The sequence below is a fragment of the Rhodotorula graminis genome, assembly GCF_001329695.1.
Source record: "Rhodotorula graminis WP1 unplaced genomic scaffold RHOBAscaffold_4, whole genome shotgun sequence".
NCBI classification, from domain to species: domain Eukaryota; kingdom Fungi; phylum Basidiomycota; class Microbotryomycetes; order Sporidiobolales; family Sporidiobolaceae; genus Rhodotorula; species Rhodotorula graminis.
In genome coordinates this window covers 779,637-795,720 of record NW_017264931.1, presented here as the reverse complement: position 1 = coordinate 795,720, position 16,084 = coordinate 779,637, and the positions used below count along the sequence as shown (strand labels likewise).

The 16,084-nt window shown below is 66.2% G+C and overlaps 7 protein-coding genes across 7 annotated transcripts; 2 read left to right on the top strand and 5 right to left on the bottom strand.

The window, feature by feature from the left end:
* Nucleotides 1-87: 87 nt before the first annotated feature.
* Nucleotides 88-1,746, top strand: RHOBADRAFT_42755 (uncharacterized protein; the record flags this gene model as incomplete). The annotated part of the gene is made up of 7 exons (XM_018414106.1): nt 88-405; nt 472-604; nt 665-860; nt 942-1,003; nt 1,165-1,316; nt 1,390-1,657; nt 1,727-1,746. 7 exons carry the CDS (start codon nt 88-90, stop codon nt 1,744-1,746), a joined length of 1,149 nt encoding a protein of 382 aa, XP_018272472.1.
* Nucleotides 1,747-1,861: 115 nt separating this feature from the next.
* On the bottom strand, nt 1,862-4,720 carry RHOBADRAFT_52433 (uncharacterized protein). The gene is made up of 8 exons (XM_018416334.1): nt 4,669-4,720; nt 4,264-4,589; nt 3,967-4,179; nt 3,345-3,896; nt 3,077-3,258; nt 2,494-2,980; nt 2,269-2,415; nt 1,862-2,190 (listed from the first exon to the last, which is right to left on the bottom strand). Exons 1-8 carry the CDS (start codon nt 4,679-4,681, stop codon nt 2,098-2,100), a joined length of 2,013 nt encoding a protein of 670 aa, XP_018272471.1. The 5' UTR covers nt 4,682-4,720; the 3' UTR covers nt 1,862-2,097.
* Nucleotides 4,721-4,869: 149 nt separating this feature from the next.
* On the bottom strand, nt 4,870-6,156 carry RHOBADRAFT_13105 (uncharacterized protein; the record flags this gene model as incomplete). The annotated part of the gene is made up of 7 exons (XM_018412123.1): nt 4,870-5,040; nt 5,228-5,296; nt 5,366-5,440; nt 5,516-5,612; nt 5,682-5,720; nt 5,806-5,853; nt 5,930-6,156. The coding sequence occupies 7 exons, from the start codon at nt 6,154-6,156 to the stop codon at nt 4,870-4,872; spliced, it is 726 nt and encodes a 241-aa protein (XP_018272470.1).
* A 761-nt stretch (nt 6,157-6,917) lies between these two features.
* RHOBADRAFT_52430 (uncharacterized protein) lies at nt 6,918-8,309 on the bottom strand (the record flags this gene model as incomplete). The annotated part of the gene is made up of 6 exons (XM_018416333.1): nt 6,918-6,991; nt 7,065-7,216; nt 7,417-7,439; nt 7,535-7,730; nt 7,791-7,923; nt 7,992-8,309. Coding segments are annotated over 6 exons (894 nt in total), but the record flags the coding sequence as incomplete, so codon positions are not given.
* A 472-nt stretch (nt 8,310-8,781) lies between these two features.
* Nucleotides 8,782-11,330, top strand: RHOBADRAFT_12942 (L-mandelate dehydrogenase; the record flags this gene model as incomplete). The annotated part of the gene is made up of 12 exons (XM_018412115.1): nt 8,782-8,955; nt 9,027-9,184; nt 9,247-9,271; nt 9,351-9,569; nt 9,641-9,719; nt 9,778-9,792; nt 9,859-9,962; nt 10,045-10,395; nt 10,480-10,558; nt 10,632-10,664; nt 10,730-10,842; nt 10,977-11,330. The coding sequence occupies 12 exons, from the start codon at nt 8,782-8,784 to the stop codon at nt 11,328-11,330; spliced, it is 1,704 nt and encodes a 567-aa protein (XP_018272468.1).
* Nucleotides 11,331-11,832: 502 nt separating this feature from the next.
* On the bottom strand, nt 11,833-14,184 carry RHOBADRAFT_52429 (uncharacterized protein; the record flags this gene model as incomplete). The annotated part of the gene is made up of 11 exons (XM_018416332.1): nt 11,833-12,046; nt 12,152-12,382; nt 12,461-12,651; nt 12,744-12,955; nt 13,012-13,206; nt 13,293-13,445; nt 13,510-13,562; nt 13,663-13,717; nt 13,841-13,875; nt 13,941-14,020; nt 14,122-14,184. 11 exons carry the CDS (start codon nt 14,182-14,184, stop codon nt 11,833-11,835), a joined length of 1,482 nt encoding a protein of 493 aa, XP_018272467.1.
* Nucleotides 14,185-14,587: 403 nt separating this feature from the next.
* Nucleotides 14,588-15,816, bottom strand: RHOBADRAFT_64747 (uncharacterized protein). Its single transcript, XM_018418570.1, has 7 exons — nt 15,683-15,816; nt 15,550-15,608; nt 15,374-15,484; nt 15,029-15,307; nt 14,899-14,960; nt 14,753-14,800; nt 14,588-14,669 (listed from the first exon to the last, which is right to left on the bottom strand). Exons 1-7 carry the CDS (start codon nt 15,780-15,782, stop codon nt 14,627-14,629), a joined length of 702 nt encoding a protein of 233 aa, XP_018272466.1. The 5' UTR covers nt 15,783-15,816; the 3' UTR covers nt 14,588-14,626.
* Nucleotides 15,817-16,084: the final 268 nt, after the last annotated feature.

Below are 16,084 nucleotides of genomic sequence, written 5' to 3'. Positions count from 1 at the left end.
TCTGCTGCACCTGTCTCGCAGCTCGAGCACACACCCTTTCCGACCAGCTCTCCTTCGACTCGACCCACCACCCTCTCGACTCGCACCATGGTCGCGCCTCAGTCGTCGACGTACCCTCGCACCGACTTTCCCGAGGACCTCGAGTGCCACCCTCTGCTCGTCGTCGACTACGCCAAGGTCGCTGCGGGCGACGAGCAAGAGATCGACCAGCTGTACCAGGCGTGCACGGCCCTCGGCTTCTTCTACCTCAAGCACCATGGTGTCGAGGACCTGACCGAGCCCATGTTCGCCATGGGCAAGGCGACGTTCGAGCTCCCGGACGACGAGCTCATGCCGTTCGAGCAGGGCGACAGCGGCATGAGCGCCGGGTACAAGAAGGCCGGCCTCAACAACGTCGACGCCAAGGTGCGCCTCCCCCTCTCCCCTCTCTCCTTCGCCCCGTCCTTCCCTGACGCGTTACGCTGTCGGCAGGGCAACCTCGACACGGTTCACTTCATCAACGTCGCCAAAGATGACGCGCTCGCGTACCCGGAGGTGCGCCAACGCACTTACCCCCGCACGGTCGTCGAGCGCATGGACACGGTCACGGCCTTCGTCCGCAAGTGTGCGTCCCTGCCGTGTCTCTCTCAGTGTGTCAGAGCGACCTGACGACATCTCCTGGCAGCCGACGACGTCCTCCAGACGCTCATGGCCGCTCTCGAGCCTCGGCTTGGCCTTCCCAAAGGGACGCTCGCCGCCCTGCACAAGGAGGGCGACATCTCGGGCTCCGAGTCGCGCTGCATCCTCAAGCCGGCCGAGGGCGACAAGGGCTACCTCCCCGAGGGCAAGGGCGACGACGGAAACCCGGCGGCCGCGATTGGGTTCGTCCTCTCCCTCTCTTCCTCTCTCGCCACTTCTCGCTCTCGCCCGGTGACGTACTGACTCGAGCCGCCCTCCTGCAGCGCACACACCGACTTTGGCGTGAGCTCTCGAGCCTTCTTCGACCGACGACCGCCTCCACGCCGTGCCCGCTCGAACCCGTCCCTTGACTGACCTCGCCTTCCTCTCCCTCCCGTCCCTCTCTCTCTCCTGGTCGACTCTGCAGTCCTGTACGTCCTCTCTCTCCCCCTCTCGCGTCCTCGACCGTCTCGAGCCAACAACTCACGCCCCGTCCTCCTCTCGCAGTCTCGATGCTGCACGGCCGTGGCTGCGGCGGCCTCCAGGTCCTTCCTCCCGGCACGACCAAGTGGCAGCACATCCGCCCCCTTCCCGGACACGCCGTATGCAACGTCGGCGACACGCTGTCGGTGTACTCGGGCAACATCTTCAAGTCGAACGTGCGTCGCTTGTTCTCTCGGTCCCCGAGCCTCTCCTCGTATCGTCACTGACCCCCTCCTTCTGCCGCCTCAGATCCACCGCGTCATCCCTCCCCCTCCTCCGCAGAACAAGGACCCTCGCTGGTCGCTCGTCTACTTCCTCCGTCCCGGGTTCGACCAGCCCTTGACGCCGCTCGTCGACCAGTCGGACAAGATCCGGGCGCACGCCGCACAGGACGCGGCGATGCAGGCCCTGCCCAAGGGCGAGACGGCCGGCAGCTGGTACAAGCGCAGGATCAAGATGCAGCGCGTCGCGAACCGGACGGGCCCCGAGAGCTGGAAGGCGTCCAGGGGGACCGAGCGTGCGTCGTCTGGCTCTCCCTCTCTCTCCCGGTCAGACCTGACCTCGCCTGCCTCTCTCTCTCTCGCAGACGACCCGAACAAGGAGTAAAGGTCGTGTCGAGCCCGAAATTTGTTCCAAAGCCCGCCGTGCCGCTCTCGATGAATCTGCAACTCGCTCTTTTCCTTCTCTCTCTCTCTCGCGCAGCCTCGAGAGAGTCTCTGAAGGTCGCACAGAGAGTTGAGGACGTTGCAGGGCATGCTGTCGACGATGTACGAGAGAGGGAGAGAGACAGAGAGAGAGAGAGGCCAGGGGCGCACCGTCGCATCGACCTCGCGGCGACCTCTCGCTGGCTCCTGGGCACGCACGTCAAGCTGCACCTCGGTCCCTCGCCGCAGGCAGGAAGGGAAAGAGAGAGAGAGAGGGAGTGACGAGGCGCACTGGTGGTGGTACATGGCGAGACTAGAGGACGACGCCCGCATGCGCGAACTCGGTCTCGAGGGCGAGCCGGCGCCACACCTTGACGACAAAGTCGGTCGCGTCCTCGTCCAGGACCTGCAGGGAGGAGCAGGAGTGAGCTTTTCGTCGAGGCTAGGGAAAGGAGGGGAGAGAGAGAGGGAGAGGGAGACGCACAGGCTCGAGCTCGTCGAGAAGCTCCTGCGCCGCCTTGTGGTCGCGCAGGTACTCGCGCACGACGTTGAGCAGCTCGGGCTCCTCGGCACCGAGGTAGCCGACGATGGCCTTGTTGGCGAATGGCGCGATCTTGTCCTTGACCATGTCCTGCGAGACGGCCGGGTCAGTCCCGGGTTCGAGGGTGAGAAGGCGGACGAGGGGGAGAGGAGAAACGGGTCGACGCACCTCGCTCAGGCGCTTCCACCGCACCTTCCATGCCCAAAGGCCCTCCTTGTCGGCCGGGACACGCGCCTCGATCTCGCTCGCCTTGCGCTCGGCCTCGCCGCGCGACAACCTCGGGCGGTCCTCGCCCTCGTCGTCCGAGTACTCGAGCGGGATCAGGGCGCGCTTCTTGCGCTGCGACTCGTCGTCGTCCTCGAGGAGCGTGACGGCCGTCGGACGAGGTTTCGGCGCCTCGGCCGCAGAGGGTTTAGGCGCAGCGGCGCTAAAGTTGAGCTTGACGGCGAGCGGCGTCGACGAGCCGCCCGTGCCCGGCTCGCCGGCGGTGACGGGTGTCGGGAGCGACGACGCGAGGAGGTCGACGTGCTGGGCGAGGAACGACTCGGACTGGGCCTCGAGCGCGGCGAGCTGCTGCGCCTCGAGGGCCCGGTCGCGCTCGTCTGCCTCCTGCTCGCGCAGACGTATCGGACGGCGCTGAGCCCGCCACCGCAACCTGCGACAGGATGAAGGAGCATCGTCAGTTGTCGACTCAGGCAACAAGTGCGCAAGGATCGAGAGGAGGAGAGGAGGGAGAGAAAGAGGGACGCACCGGTCGGTGTAGAACGCCTCTCGGCCGCGCTCCGCCTCGTGCTCGTCGTCCCACCTGGCGAGCCGGTCCGCCATGTACGCCCGGTCGCGCTCCTCCTGCTCTGCCGCACCTCGCTCGCGCGCCTGCTCCCGCTCCCACGCCGCGATCCGTGCCCGCTCGCGAGCCTCGAACTGCCGCTCGCGCTGCAGGTCGGGGTGAGAGATACTGTCAGTATGCGCGCTCTCGAGGGCGGGACGAGGCAATAGAGAGGAAGAGAGAGGAGACGCACAGCCCGGAACACGCCCTCGGCCTGGCGGTACTCGCGCTCTGCCCGGTCCCGCTCTTGCCGCGCGTCGTCCAGCTCCGACAGGGGCTTGAGCGGCGCCGTCGCGCCGCTGCTCGTCCCAGCGACGAACGCCACCGGGCGGTTGAAGCTCTGCGGGTCCTGCGCCGCCGCGGTTGCGCTCGACGGCGCCGGCGAGGCGGCGAGAGGCGGCGAGCCGGCAGGGCCGTGTCGCGCCGGCTGGTGCTGCAGGCGGACGCTCTCGGCGATGGCGGCCTGGCGCCGCTCCTCGATCTGGCGGTCGAGGTCGTGCTTGGCCTGGGCCTTCTTCTGCGCCGCCTGGCGGAACGAGGCGATCGAGCTGAGCGTGCTGTCGCGGTGGCTCTCGGGCAGGTCCTCGGGCGCGAGGTCCTTTAGGTGCTGCGGGATGCGGGGCTTACGGTCGGCCGGGTCGGCGTTGGGGTCGTCGTCGTGCGCCGTGACCGGGTCGCCGTTGGCGATGCGGGTGAGGATGTTGGCGAGGTCGCCCTTGGCCTGCTCGGTCAGGTCGTCCGTGTTCTGCAGGCGTCTCTGGGTCAGTTTCCGTAGATTTTGCGCGAGACAGAGAGAGAGGGACAGAGGGGCGCACCTCGGCCTTGACGCGCTCCTTCTCGTACTCGTCGAGCCGACCCCTCGTCTTCTCGTCGGCCTTGACGAGGAGCGCCTTCTCGGCTCCCGCTTTCGTCTTGATGTTGGCGCCGTGCACGACCTCGAGCGCGCGCAGGACCGACTCGGCGTCGCCGAACTCGACGAACGCCATGGAGGGCGCCGGGCGGCGGAACGACAGGACGGGACCAGCGACCTGCGAGGGGTAGATCCGGCGGTCAGCTCGGCTCAAAAGTGGGTGCGCCTGGAGAGCACGAGAGAGGGGAGAGAGTGGACGCACACCGAGGATGCGCTCGAGCCAGGCGTTCTCGAGGCCGTCGACGATGGTGCCGACGAACAAGCTGAAGCGCTCGCCCTGCGCCGCCGCCTGCATGCCGAGCGCGCCTGCCGCACCTCCATCGACGGGTGGCGAGGTGCCGGGCGGGGCTGCTGCGCCCATCGGCGTCGGCGGGAGGTTCGAGGGGCGGCCAGGGAGGGATGAGGGTGCGCCGACGGACCCGAGCCCGGCGTGGCGCGGACCGGTGGGAGGACCGCCGCCGTAGCCCTGAGGGCTGCGCTGCGCGCCCTGGGCCGCCCGTGCGCCGTAGCCGTTGTCCTGCCGAGGAGCTGCGAACGAGCGAGATGAGGGAGGTGAGTCCGAGGCTTCGTGCATGGCTTGGGCAGAGGCAGGGGGAGCTGTGCGCACCTCGACCGTACATGTGCGACTGCTGGCGAGAGCTTGCGCGGTCGGCGAGCGCTGTAACGAGAAGCGAGCGAGAGACAAGCCTCCGAGCGGGTCGGCGAGCGCGAGCGGTCAAGCCGACCATCTCTCGTTCTCGAGCTCTTTTGTGCGCGAACGAAACGGACAGTACGACAGACATTGCACGAGACCCCTTCTACGTCGCGCTCACCGCCGCTTGAGCTCGGCGAACCGTTTCTGCAGCGCCTCGAACGCGTCCTCCTCCCTCGCCGGCGCAGCAGGAGGCGGCGGCGGCGCCGTCGTCGCCGGTGCAGCGGGCGCAACGGCGCTCGCGGCGGCAGGGGGCAGGTTGGTGCGCACGACGGTCGCGTCCTTGGCCTTTGCCGGGTCGACGGGCGGCGTCACGGGGAGGTTCGTGTCGAAGGGCGGGACAGCGGGCGCCTTTGTCGGCGTTGAAGGCGGAATCGACGACGACGATTGAGGTGCGGCTTGTGCGACGGGAGCCTGTCGAAAAACGTGTGTGAGCCGGGAAGTGCGCCGAGCGAAAGAGGGAGAGTGGACGCACTGCAGGCTGCTCAAGCGGCGGCGGCGCATTCGGGTCGGGGTAGCCCTCGGGTCGCCAGTCGACCGCGTACTGCAAGGATGACAGAGGGTCAGGCTGAACGTCTGTCGAGAAACACTGCGAGGAGGAGAAGCGACGCACTGCCCGCGCGATTTCGTAAAGGTACAGCTCGACGAGCTCTGGCGCGGGCGTGTCGACCTTGAGCTTCGACGTCACCTGTCGCGAAGTACAGTGTACGTAAGTCTGGTGTGTCACGAGGGGGAGCGAACGTGGACGCACTCGTGCCGGCACAATGTCGTCGAGGTTGTCGATGCAGGCGATGGCAAAGTCGCGCCCGCCCTTGGACATGAGCATCTCGCGCAGGACGTGCAGCTCCTTGAGCTCCGTTCTGTGTCGGGTGGGACAAGTGTCAGCTCGAGGCCGCGCGCGGTCGTCGAGGAGGAGGGAAGCAGAGGACGCACCTCGGTGCAGCGTGGATGATGCCGGCGGCCGCCTCCTGCACGCCCGGGTCGATCTCCCTGCGCAACAGACATCGAGTCAGTAGGGGTTGGATGAAGGACTGAGTGTCAAGGAGGACGTACTTGACCGTCTCGAGGAGCCCAAAGCGCGCGAGGAGGAGCTCGCAGTACCTGCCAAGGGGAAGGCGCGTGTTAGCCTGTCGGCTCCCGCCACCTCGCGAGACTGAGTGAAAGGAGTGGGACGCACAGCTCGAGCACCTCGAGGAGCTCGACGTAGAGGTCCTCGCTGAGCAAGCCCTCGACCTTGATCTTGGCCGACTCGAGCTTGCCCTTCTCGACGAGCGCGGCCACCTCGCGGCGGGTCGACTTGGCGAGCTGGGTGCGCTTCTGCGCGAGGAGGCGCACGCGCTGGATCGCGAGGCGGAGCTGGATCTTGGCGCGGGCCGGGTTCCAGGCGGCGACGGCGGAGGGCATGGCGACGAGGCGGCGGCTGGGGGCGGCGGCGGGCTCAGTCGGGGTGAGGAGGCGGCTGAGAGAGTTCAGGCTGGGCTGCGAGTCGAGGCTGGACTGGACGAGTGAGTGAGGGGGGCGGAGGAGAGCTGTCCCCCACTTCCTCACCGCCCTCCTCCTTCAGCCCGCTCCTCGCACGACCGCGCCGCTGGGGTCGGCTGGACGCTCGGCTGTGAGCTTCAGCTGCTCTATGCTCGCTGCTCGGCCGAGCAACGAGTCTCGGCGAGGGCTCCCCGTCACGTCCTCCTGCTCTCAGATTCTCATCACTCGCTCGCTCACGCGAGCTTCTCTCGCGCTCAGAGCGGCTCGCACGCTGTCAGTCACTCGAAGTAGCTCATCTCGAGGCACTCGCGAAGCGCTGCTTTCGGAACTGGCACTCTGTGACCAAGAGCTGCACTGCATCGAGCCGGACCTACCAAAACACGCGGCGACGCGGTCGAGCCCTCCCTCAAGCCTTGTCGGGCGTGTCTGCAGGCGACTCGGAGGTTTAGTCCAATGCTCGACAGAGGGGCAGGAGGTGAGGGGGACGCACGCTCGGTCCCTCGCGAGGCGGCCCACGTCTCGGGCCCCTTCCTGTTCGCCGCGCGCTGCTTCGTGACGCGCCGCTTGAACCAGCTCCGGCCGTCTCGCCCTTGGGCAACGCCTGCATCGCCGGGTCGTGCTCGGCGTGCTGGCGGATGAGGTCCGACTTGTCGGACAGCGGCGCGAGCGGGTTGTCGAAGCCGGGACGGAGGAAGTAGACGAGCGACCAGCGAGGGTCCTTGTTCTGCGGAGGAGGGGGAGGGATAACGCGGTGGATCTGAGGCGGCAGAAGGAGAGGGTCAGTGACGATACGAGGAGAGGCTCGGGGACCGAGAGAACGAGCGACGCACGTTCGACTTGAAGATGTTGCCCGAGTACACCGACAGCGTGTCGCCGACGTTGCAGACGGCGTGTCCGGGAAGGGGGCGGATGTGCTGCCACTTGGTCGTGCCGGGAGGAAGGACCTGGAGGCCGCCGCAGCCGCGACCGTGCAGCATCGAGACTGCGAGAGAGGACGAAGCATGAGTTGGTGGCTCGAGACGGTCGACGAGAAGAGAGAGGGGGAGAGAGAGGACGTACAGGACTGCAGAACCGAAGAGGAGAGAGAGGGACGAGAGGGAGAGGAAGGCGAGGTCAGTCAGAGGACGGGTCCGAGCGGGCAGGGCGTGGCGTGGAGGCGGTCGTCGGTCAAGGCTCGAAAGCTCACGCCAAAGTCGGTGTGTGCGCTGCGGGAGGGTGGCTCGAGTCAGGAGGTCACCCGGCGAGAGCGAGAAGTGGCGAGAGAGAGAGAGAGAGAGAGAGAGAGAGGACGAGGACGAACCCAATCGCTGCCGCCGGGTTCCCATCGTCGCCCTTGCCCTCGGGGAGATAGCCCTTGTCGCCCTCGGCCGGCTTGAGGATGCAGCGCGACTCGGAGCCCGAGATATCGCCCTCCTTGTGCAGGGCGGCGAGCGTTCCTTTGGGAAGGCCAAGCCGAGGCTCGAGCGCGGCCATGAGCGTCTGCAGGACGTCGTCGGCTGCGAGGGGATGTCGTCAGGTCGCTCTGACACACTGAGAGAGACATGGCAGGGACGCACACTTGCGGACGAAGGCCGTGACCGTGTCCATGCGCTCGACCACGGTCCGAGGATAAGTGCGCTGCTTGACGTCGGGGAAGGCGAGCGCGTCGTCTTTCGCGACGTTGATGAAGTGCACCGTGTCGACGTTGCCCTGCGTGCTCGAAGGAGGGTAAGTATCTCGATGCGGGAGGGAGCAACGGCGGCGAGAAGGGAGCGCACCTTGGCGTCGACGTTGGTCGACCCAGCGCGCTTGTACCCGGCGCTCATGCCGCTGTCGCCCTGCTCGAACGGCATGAGCTCGTCGTCGGGAAGCTCGAACGTCGCCTTGCCCATGGCGAACATGGGCTCGGTGAGGTCCTCGACACCATGGTGCTTGAGGTAGAAGAAGCCGAGAGCCGTGCACGCCTGGTACAGCTGGTCGATCTCTTGCTCGTCGCCCGCAGCGACCTTGGCGTAGTCGACGACGAGCAGAGGGTGGCACTCGAGGTCCTCGGGAAAGTCGGTGCGAGGGTACGTCGACGACTGAGGCGCGACCATGGTGCGAAATTGTAGAGGGTGGTGGGTCGAGTCGAAGGAGAGGAGAGCGAGCTGGGTGTGCGATGAGACGAGAGCTGAGCTGGACCAGCTGGTGTGCGAGTGGTGCGAAGCGGCGAAGCAAACAAGAGCGAGAGAGTGAACCGGCTCGCCGCTCGGTCGAGCAGCTGAGCGGGGGCGGCGGTTCCGGACGAGAGGGGCGAGCGGGGCGGAGGCTGGCTACCGAGCCCGAGTGGATCGCGCTGTGTGCGAGTCGGCAGCGCGTGCCGAACGAGCGTGGAACGAGCCCAGAACGACGTCGGCAGCCCTTTGCCGACGCGGCTCCACTCGGACGCTCGAGCCGGCCGAACCGCCGGCGCGGTCCCCCACGCAGATCCGGCCTCGAGGGCAGCGCGCACGCACGGCGCGAGAAGCAGCCTCAGCACAGCTCACGCCAGCTCGAGCATAGCACCGCGCAGCTCCAGCACTCCTCGACATGCCGCCCCGACTCGCTCTGCGCACCCCTGCGCCCCGCCCGCCGCCGCTCGCCTTTCACCCGCCGCGACCCCGCCCTCGCTCAACCGCACCACGCCCGTACGCCAGCTCGAGCAGCCAGTCGTTCCAGTGGGGAGTCGGTGCAGGAGCGGCCTTGGCCGTCGCGACCGCAGGGGTCCGTCGCCGCCCTTCTCTCCTCGAACCTCGAGAGCAAGAACGACCGCTCACGCTCCTCTGTCTCTGCAGCTCTACCTCTATTCGCGGTCACCGGTGCTTCTCGATGCACCTGGACGGCTACCTGTCGTCGAGCGCCGCAAGGGCGAGCGCACCATCTCGGCGGCCGAGGTCGCCAAGCACAACTCGCGCGAGTCGCTGTGGATGTGTATCGACGACGAGGTGTGGGAGTGCGTCGACTCTTCTCTACTCCTCAGTACGAGCCTGTATCCTGACGACTAGCGACCCGCAGCGTCACGAACTTTGTCGACCTGCACGTGCGCCGGCCGCTCTCCTCGTCTTCCTCCTCCTCCCGATTCTCGACTGAATCTTGCCCCGGTACACGCCCCTCTGCAGCCTGGCGGCGCAAAGGTCATGGAGCAGAACGCCGGCAAAGATGTCACCAAGCTGTTCAAGTCGCTCCACCCGCCCAACACGCTGCGCAAGTTCCTGTCCGAGGAGGACAACCTCGTCGGCCGCATCGCCGTCGACGAGGTGACCAAGATCGGCGGCGGCAAGAACGCCGAGGACCTGCGCATCGAGATGGCGAGGAACGAGCTGCGCAACGTCGACACGGTGCGTCGACTGGCCGACCCTTCCCTCCTCCTTGAGCGTTCGACGCACTGACCCTCGATTTTCCTGCGCAGGTCGTCAGCATCGACGAGTTCGAGGAGCTCGCCCAGGCGATCCTCAGCGACATGGCCGTCGCGTACTACGGCACCGGTTGTGCGTCCGAGCCGTCTTTGACCTCGACCAAGGGCTGACCTCGAGAACCTTTTTGCAGCCGAAACGGAGCAAAGTGAGCTCTCTCGACCCTTCCTCTTTTCTCACAAGGTCCGATACTGACGTCTCGACCGCCCTGCAGCTTTACGAGACGAGCGGGACGCGTGGCAGAGGGTCCGCTTCCGCCCTCGCGTCCTCCGCAAGATGCGGCACATCGACACGAACACGACCTTCTGCGGTATCCCTGTGCGTCCCTCATCCTCTTATCTACTCTCCTGCCCGTCCAGAGCCTCCTCGAGCGTCGCTCACGACTCAGTGTCGCCTGCAGACGCCGCTCCCGATCTTTGTCGCTCCGGCAGGCCTCGCTCGTCTCGGCCACCCGGACGGCGAGCAGAACATCGTTCGCGGCGTCGCGCCGCACAACATCCTCCAGGTCGTGTCATCGGGCGCGAGCTGCTCGATCGACGAGATCTTTGCCGTCAAGGAGCCCGAGCAGAACCTCGCGTGGCAGTTCTACGTCAACAGCGACAAGGAGCTCGCCGAGCAGAAACTCAAGAAGGCGCTCGAGCTCGGCGCAAGGGCCATCTTTGTCACCGTCGACGTCCCTGTCCTCGGCAAGCGCGAGCGTGACCTCAAGCTCAAGGCCCGCTCGCAGAACTACGAGCACCCGATCGCGGCGGTGCGTCCTCGTCCTTCCTCGAGCTTTCCTTCCCTCTCGTGCGGCAGCTTTTGGACACAGACTGACCCTCTCGCCCGCTCGCAGCAATTCAAGGAGGCGGGCAGCAAGGTCGCCGCGTTCGACGCCTCGGTTGGCAAGCGCGGCGTGTCCGACATCCCCGACAGTGCGTCTCTACTCTCTCTCCTCCCTCGACTCGCTGCAGAGCCTCTTCCTGACTCCTCATCTCTGCGGCGCAGACGCACACATCGACGCCAACCTGAACTGGGACGGTGCGGCACAGTCTCGACCGTTCCCTTCTCGAGGCGGCCCACTGACCCTTCTCTCAACTCTGCAGACATCGCCTGGATTCGGGAGCGCGCCCCGGGCGTGCCCATCGTCATCAAGGGCGTCGGCTGCGTCGAGGACGTCGAGCTGGCGCATCAGTACGGGGCAGATGGCGTCGTCCTCGTACGTCCCTCGTCCTCCCTTTCCTCTTTCCCTTCAGCCTCGATGTCACCTCTCATGGCGACTGAGGGGCACGACGAGCGAGCGAGGTCTCTCCCTCAGCCCCCACTGACGGCCTCCCTGTCCTCGCCTCGCAGAGCACGCACGGCGGTCGTCAACTCGACGGCGCACGAGCCCCTCTCGACGTCCTCATCGAGGTGCGGCGCAAGCGCCCCGAGCTCCTCAGCAAACTCGAGGTGTACGTCGACGGCGGCGCACGACGAGGCACCGACGTCGTCAAGGCGCTCTGCCTCGGCGCTCGCGGCGTCGGCTTTGGCCGGCCGTTCCTCTACGCCCAGTCGGTGTACGCCCACGAGGGCGTCAGCAAGGCGGTCGAGATCCTCGAGGCCGAGGTGCACATGGCGATGCGGCTGCTCGGCGCCAACACGCTTGCCGACCTCAAGCCCGAGATGGTCGAGTGCTCGTTTCCCGAGCGGTGGGTGCCCGAGTAGACTCTGCAATGCCACATTCCCGAGCTTGCGGCTGCCCCTCGTTGAGCGAGAGAGCTCGAGAGTTCCTCAGCTGCGAGAAGGCGCTCGAGCAAGTCGACATCGCCGCAGCAGAGAGCGCGAGAAGCACGATGGCTCGGCGGGCTTTCGACGATCTCGACGGGCGAGCTGTGCCTTCCTGCTGAGCCTCGGCTTCTCTGCTAAGCTCGTCACGGCCGTCAGAGTCGGCAGGGGCCAGCTGAGCGGCAGAAGGCGAGCGAGAGTCGGTCGAGGCCCGAGCGCGCGGCGGCGACTCAGCGACCTTCTCAAGTTGCATCTTCTGCTCGACGTTCTCTTCTCTCTCGCTTTCAGGGCCCGTGTAGCGCAGCAGAAAGGTTCATTGTGACTAGTACAGCTACCGAAGAAGAGAGACAAAGGTCTAGAGCGGCCGAGGGCGCCGACGAGACTATCCGGAAAATGATCCTCCTCCTCCTCCTCGACCTTGGCCGACGCGCTCGGCGCACACCTAGATGAGGAGGCGGTACGACGGGTGACGGTAACCGAGGTCGCGAGCCTGCTCGGGCGTGAGGCCCTCGAGGCGGTGGTCGCGTCGGCCGGCGTCGCGCTGCCGGTTCTCCCACTGGCAGTAGAGGGTGAGGCCGATGGCGATAAGGGCGGCGCACGCGCCGCTAGCGACGTTGAAGGAGTTGCCCGGGATGTAGCGAGGCTTGTACTGAGGCCTGTGAGAGAGGGAGGGGGAAAGGGGAGGCAAAGGGTCAGGACCGGTTCTCGACCAACCCGAAGCCATGACTCGGCCTCTGAGACCCGCCCGACGCGGGAGAAACAGGAGAAGCTCGACGTAAAAGTATAGCCAGGTGCAAGCCATGCTGCCCCAACTTCCCCATGCCGGAACGATGGCAGCAGTAACTGCGCGGGCGGTAGGACTGCCGGCGTTCGCGGTCGCCCAGGCGAGGAAGAAGGGCCCGCATGGCAGGGCGCCGGTGAACGTGAGGAACGAGGCGCCGTAGAGGACCTTGGGGTTGTCGCTGGCGAGGAACATGATGTAGCCGATGATGCTGCGCGGGCGAAAAGAACGAGTCAGAGTTGTCTAGCGACTGCCGTGCCCACAAGAAGACGGGAAGAAGAGGACACACGAGAGGACGACCGACGACGCGATGCACAGGCCATGGCGCTTCGTCTTCCAGCAGATGTACGAGACGCCGACGGCCCAGACGGCGCTGACGATGTAGGGCGGAACCGAGCGCAGCTGAACCTCGGTCGTCGTGTACTTGCCGAGGCCGGCAATGATGGTCGGGAGGAAGAGCGAGGTACCCTGGACGATGACCTGTAGCGCAGGAGGAGGACGTGTGAGCGAGGGAAGGCCATGAGAGAGAAGGGCCGGCCGACGGCCACGAGGGAGAGAAACTGAGGACGCACGTTGATGAAGCCGTAGGCAAACGTACAGGCCCAGGTGAACGGGTTGGCGATGGCCTTGAGGACCGCCTTGGTCGTCGTCTTCTCGTGGACCTGGCCGAGGTGCTCGATCTCGAGGCGGCGAACGGCGAGCGCGCGCTCCTCCTCGTTGAGCCAGCGCGTCGACTCGGGCGACGTCGGGATGATGAAGAACGAGATGATGCCGTATCCGCAGGCTGTGGAGAGGAGAAGGTCAGGTCGTCCGTACGGCGATGAGAGGGAGGGGACGCACTGATGATTCCCTCGCAGACGAAGATCTTCTGCCAGGTACGCAGCGATCCGACGCTCGCGTTGAGGAAACCGGCGGCCAAAAGGCCACCGAACGCTCCTGACAGGCCGGGCCCGAGGGACAGGAAGACGCCGACGCGGAAAGCGAGCTCCTGACGGGTGTAGAACCTCGTCAAGAGGTACACGATGCCGGGGATGACTGCGTGGGAGAGAGCCGGGTCAGCGCAGGAAAGGAGGGCCTGAACGAGGGGTGCGTGGGCATGAGGGAGAAGTGCGAATACTCACCGCCTCCCTCGAAGATGCCGAGCAGGATGCGGACGCCGAGGAACGTCTGGAAGTTGTGGACCCAGGCCGAGCCGATAGTGACGGCGCCGAACGCCATGCACAGGAACGAGAGCCACTTGGACCCGACCTTCTTGAGGACCAGGTTCGAGGGAACTGTGGCCGAGAAGGTCAGGGACGAGGCTGCGACGCGAGGACGACGAGGGCGTGGAGGACGCACTCTCGCCGATGATGTAGAAGATGTAGAAGACCATGAGGGCAACGTTGTACTCGCTGGAGGAAGGAGGGAGGAAGGGAGGGGGAAAAGAAGGGAGGGAGAGGACGAGGGTCAGTGCGCGTTGAGGAGGACGAGGTGACGGCGGGACTGGCTCACTACTTGGGGACCGACAGCTTGAGGTCCTTCTGGAAGCCGGCTGCCGAAGCATTGCCTGGGAAAGAGGGAAAAAGAGAAGGTCAGCCCGAGTTCATCTCCCCTCGCCCCATCTCCTCCTCGACCTTCTACTCGACCTCCTCGAAGGCAGGAAAGGGCATAGACCTGCCTACTGCGCTACGGTCTATGAAGTTGAGGAGGAAGAGCAGGGTAACCCTTAGCAGGAGACGTCAGGGCGTGCGCTGAGGCGAGAGAGAGGGGTAGAGGAAGGTCGGACGGACTGAGGGAGAATGATGAGGTCCAGCTTGCGCAGAAGGCGCTTCTCGGCAACCGGGTCGATCTCGGCGCGTCCAGTAGCGATCTGTGGACGTCGAGCAAGTGTCAGAAGTCGTTGAGGACGACGAGATGTCGAGGTGGACGAGTCGGCGGGTAGGTGCGGACCGAGAGCGAGAGCGGGCGCACCTGCTCGACCTGCTCGATGACGGCCTTCTCGTCGGCGTACTCTCCATGGAAGCTGCCGCTCATGGTTGCTGGAAGATGCGGATGTGGTGGAGCGAGCAAGAGGGTCGAGAGGAGGAGGAGGAGGACGAGGGGAACGCTCGCTCGCGAGCGGGGAGACGGCTAAATTCCGGGGCGCCAGGGTGGGCGGGAGTTCCGATCGCGCACGCGCCCTGAGCAGGACAGGCTGAGGAGACCCATCGAGCCGGAAGCCGGGGTGGGGAGGACGGGCGGCTCAATTTTCGCCGAGTTCTCCTTGACCGACTCGCCCGGTTCTGCTCACCGCAGCGGCGCAGCGCACGCCGCACATCGCTCACAGGGGCAGAAGCCGTGCCTGAAGCAGCGGGGCTTGGCACGCCGCACTCTCCGCTCTCGAGGGGGCCTCGGTCGCACGGGCCTCTCCCGCTCGCGCTCTCGCGCCGGCTCAACAGATTAAGCACTCGTCGTCGTTGCACACGTGGCCCTCGACTCAACCAAACAGCTTCGAGGCGAGGACGTACAGACTGTGGAGGGCGAGGACGAGGACGGGTGAGCGGGGTGTCCGAGCCGTAGCACGGACGGAAAGAAGGCGAGGATCGCGACGCACATGAGGAGGACGAGGAGCGCCAGGATCGCGTACGTCACTAGCCGCTGCTGCGAGGCTCTGCGAGACGGTCGAGAGAGTCAGTGAGAGGACGGCGGGAAGAGTTGCCGCGGTCGCAAGCCGGCGCCGCGGCTCAGAGAATGAGAGGGTCGACTCGCCTCCGCATCATCTTCTTGAGCGTGCCCGCCGCCCGGTCGATCGACCCGTCCGCCTCGTACAGCTGCGTGCGACGTGGAAGAATCAGACTCGACCCGGTAAAGGTCGACGAGCGGCGGCACGGCGACGCACCGTGTCCCTCGTGTGCTCGAGCGTCTCCCTCTGGCCCCTCAAGTCCCGCAAGATGCCCGTCCCGAGGTCCTCGGTCTCGAGCGCGACTCGATGACTCTCCTCGAGTCGTCGCTGACCATCGGCAAGCTTGTCGGTCGCCGACAGGAGGCGCTGCGCCTGGGCGAACGACGGCGAGCCGGACCGCGAGTCCATCTCGAGGGCGACGTGGTCGCCGCGTGGTGCCGAGGAGGAGGGGGTGGCGAGGAGCGCATCGCGGTCGGCGCTGGTCGCGAGGGCCTTCTGTGGACGGGCAGAGGGCTGGTCAGGTCGGGCGCGTCGAGCGGAGGGACATACGAGCCGACGCACAATCTCGCCCTTGTGCCGCGCCAGCGTAGCCCGATGATTGCGCAGCTTGCCCTGGAACTCGACCTTGTCGTCCTTGTCGGCCGTCTGCGCCTCGAGCTGCATCTGCTCGATCTACGGGAGGGCGAAACGAGGTCAGCGAGGATGCGCAAAGAGACGAGGAGAGAGAGGACACGCACAATCTCGTCGGCCTCGTCCAGCTCGCGGCCTAGCCGGCTCAGAAGCGTCTTACGTTCATCTGCGAGGCGCGCAAGGTCAGTCCCGAGGGTCGAGGCGGGCGAGAGACGAGTCGGCGTGGAACGGTCGACGCACCTCCTCGCAGCGAGTGAGCCTCGCTCGCGATCTTGTCGCCGACGCTCTTGAGGACGGTGACGAGGTCCGTCTCGTACTCGACAAAGACGGACGAGTCCATGGCGAGCGCGCGAGGCTGTTGTCGGTGAACGAGGCGGTGCTGAGTGGGGAGGAGCGAGGCGGGCTCGAGGGCGTGCGCGGTAAAGACGGCGGTGCTTCGCGCGAGGCTGTGCTTCTGGAGAGCTCTGCTGGATAGTCGCTCAGCGCTCGAGTGGTGGGAGACGAGCAGGAGCAGGTTCCCCTCTCCCTCTCCCTCATCCTCACCACCTCACGCGCCAGAACTGCTCGAGGGCCCCTGCTGCCTGTCTGCGTGTGCTCAGCTGCATCTATAGAGTACCTCCAACCCAACACCCGCCCCCGTCA

Coding starts and splice junctions, on each gene's coding strand:
- RHOBADRAFT_52433 (XM_018416334.1), bottom strand. Junction 3,897..3,966: donor AGGAGCGCGTCAAGGCCGAG/GTGCGCCCCTCT, acceptor AGACGCCTGCAG/AACACGGACGACCTGACCGA. Junction 3,259..3,344: donor CCGAGGGCGTGTTCCGGGCT/GTGCGTCTCCTC, acceptor CCCGACCTGCAG/CGCGAGCGGCAGTTCGAGGC.
- RHOBADRAFT_64747 (XM_018418570.1), bottom strand. CDS start 15,782: ATGGACTCGTCCGTCTTTGTCGAGTACGAGACGGACCTCGTCACCGTC. Junction 15,609..15,682: donor GGCTCACTCGCTGCGAGGAG/GTGCGTCGACCG, acceptor CGCGCCTCGCAG/ATGAACGTAAGACGCTTCTG. Junction 14,670..14,752: donor GCGATCCTGGCGCTCCTCGT/CCTCCTCATGTG, acceptor CCTCGTCCTCGC/CCTCCACAGTCTGTACGTCC.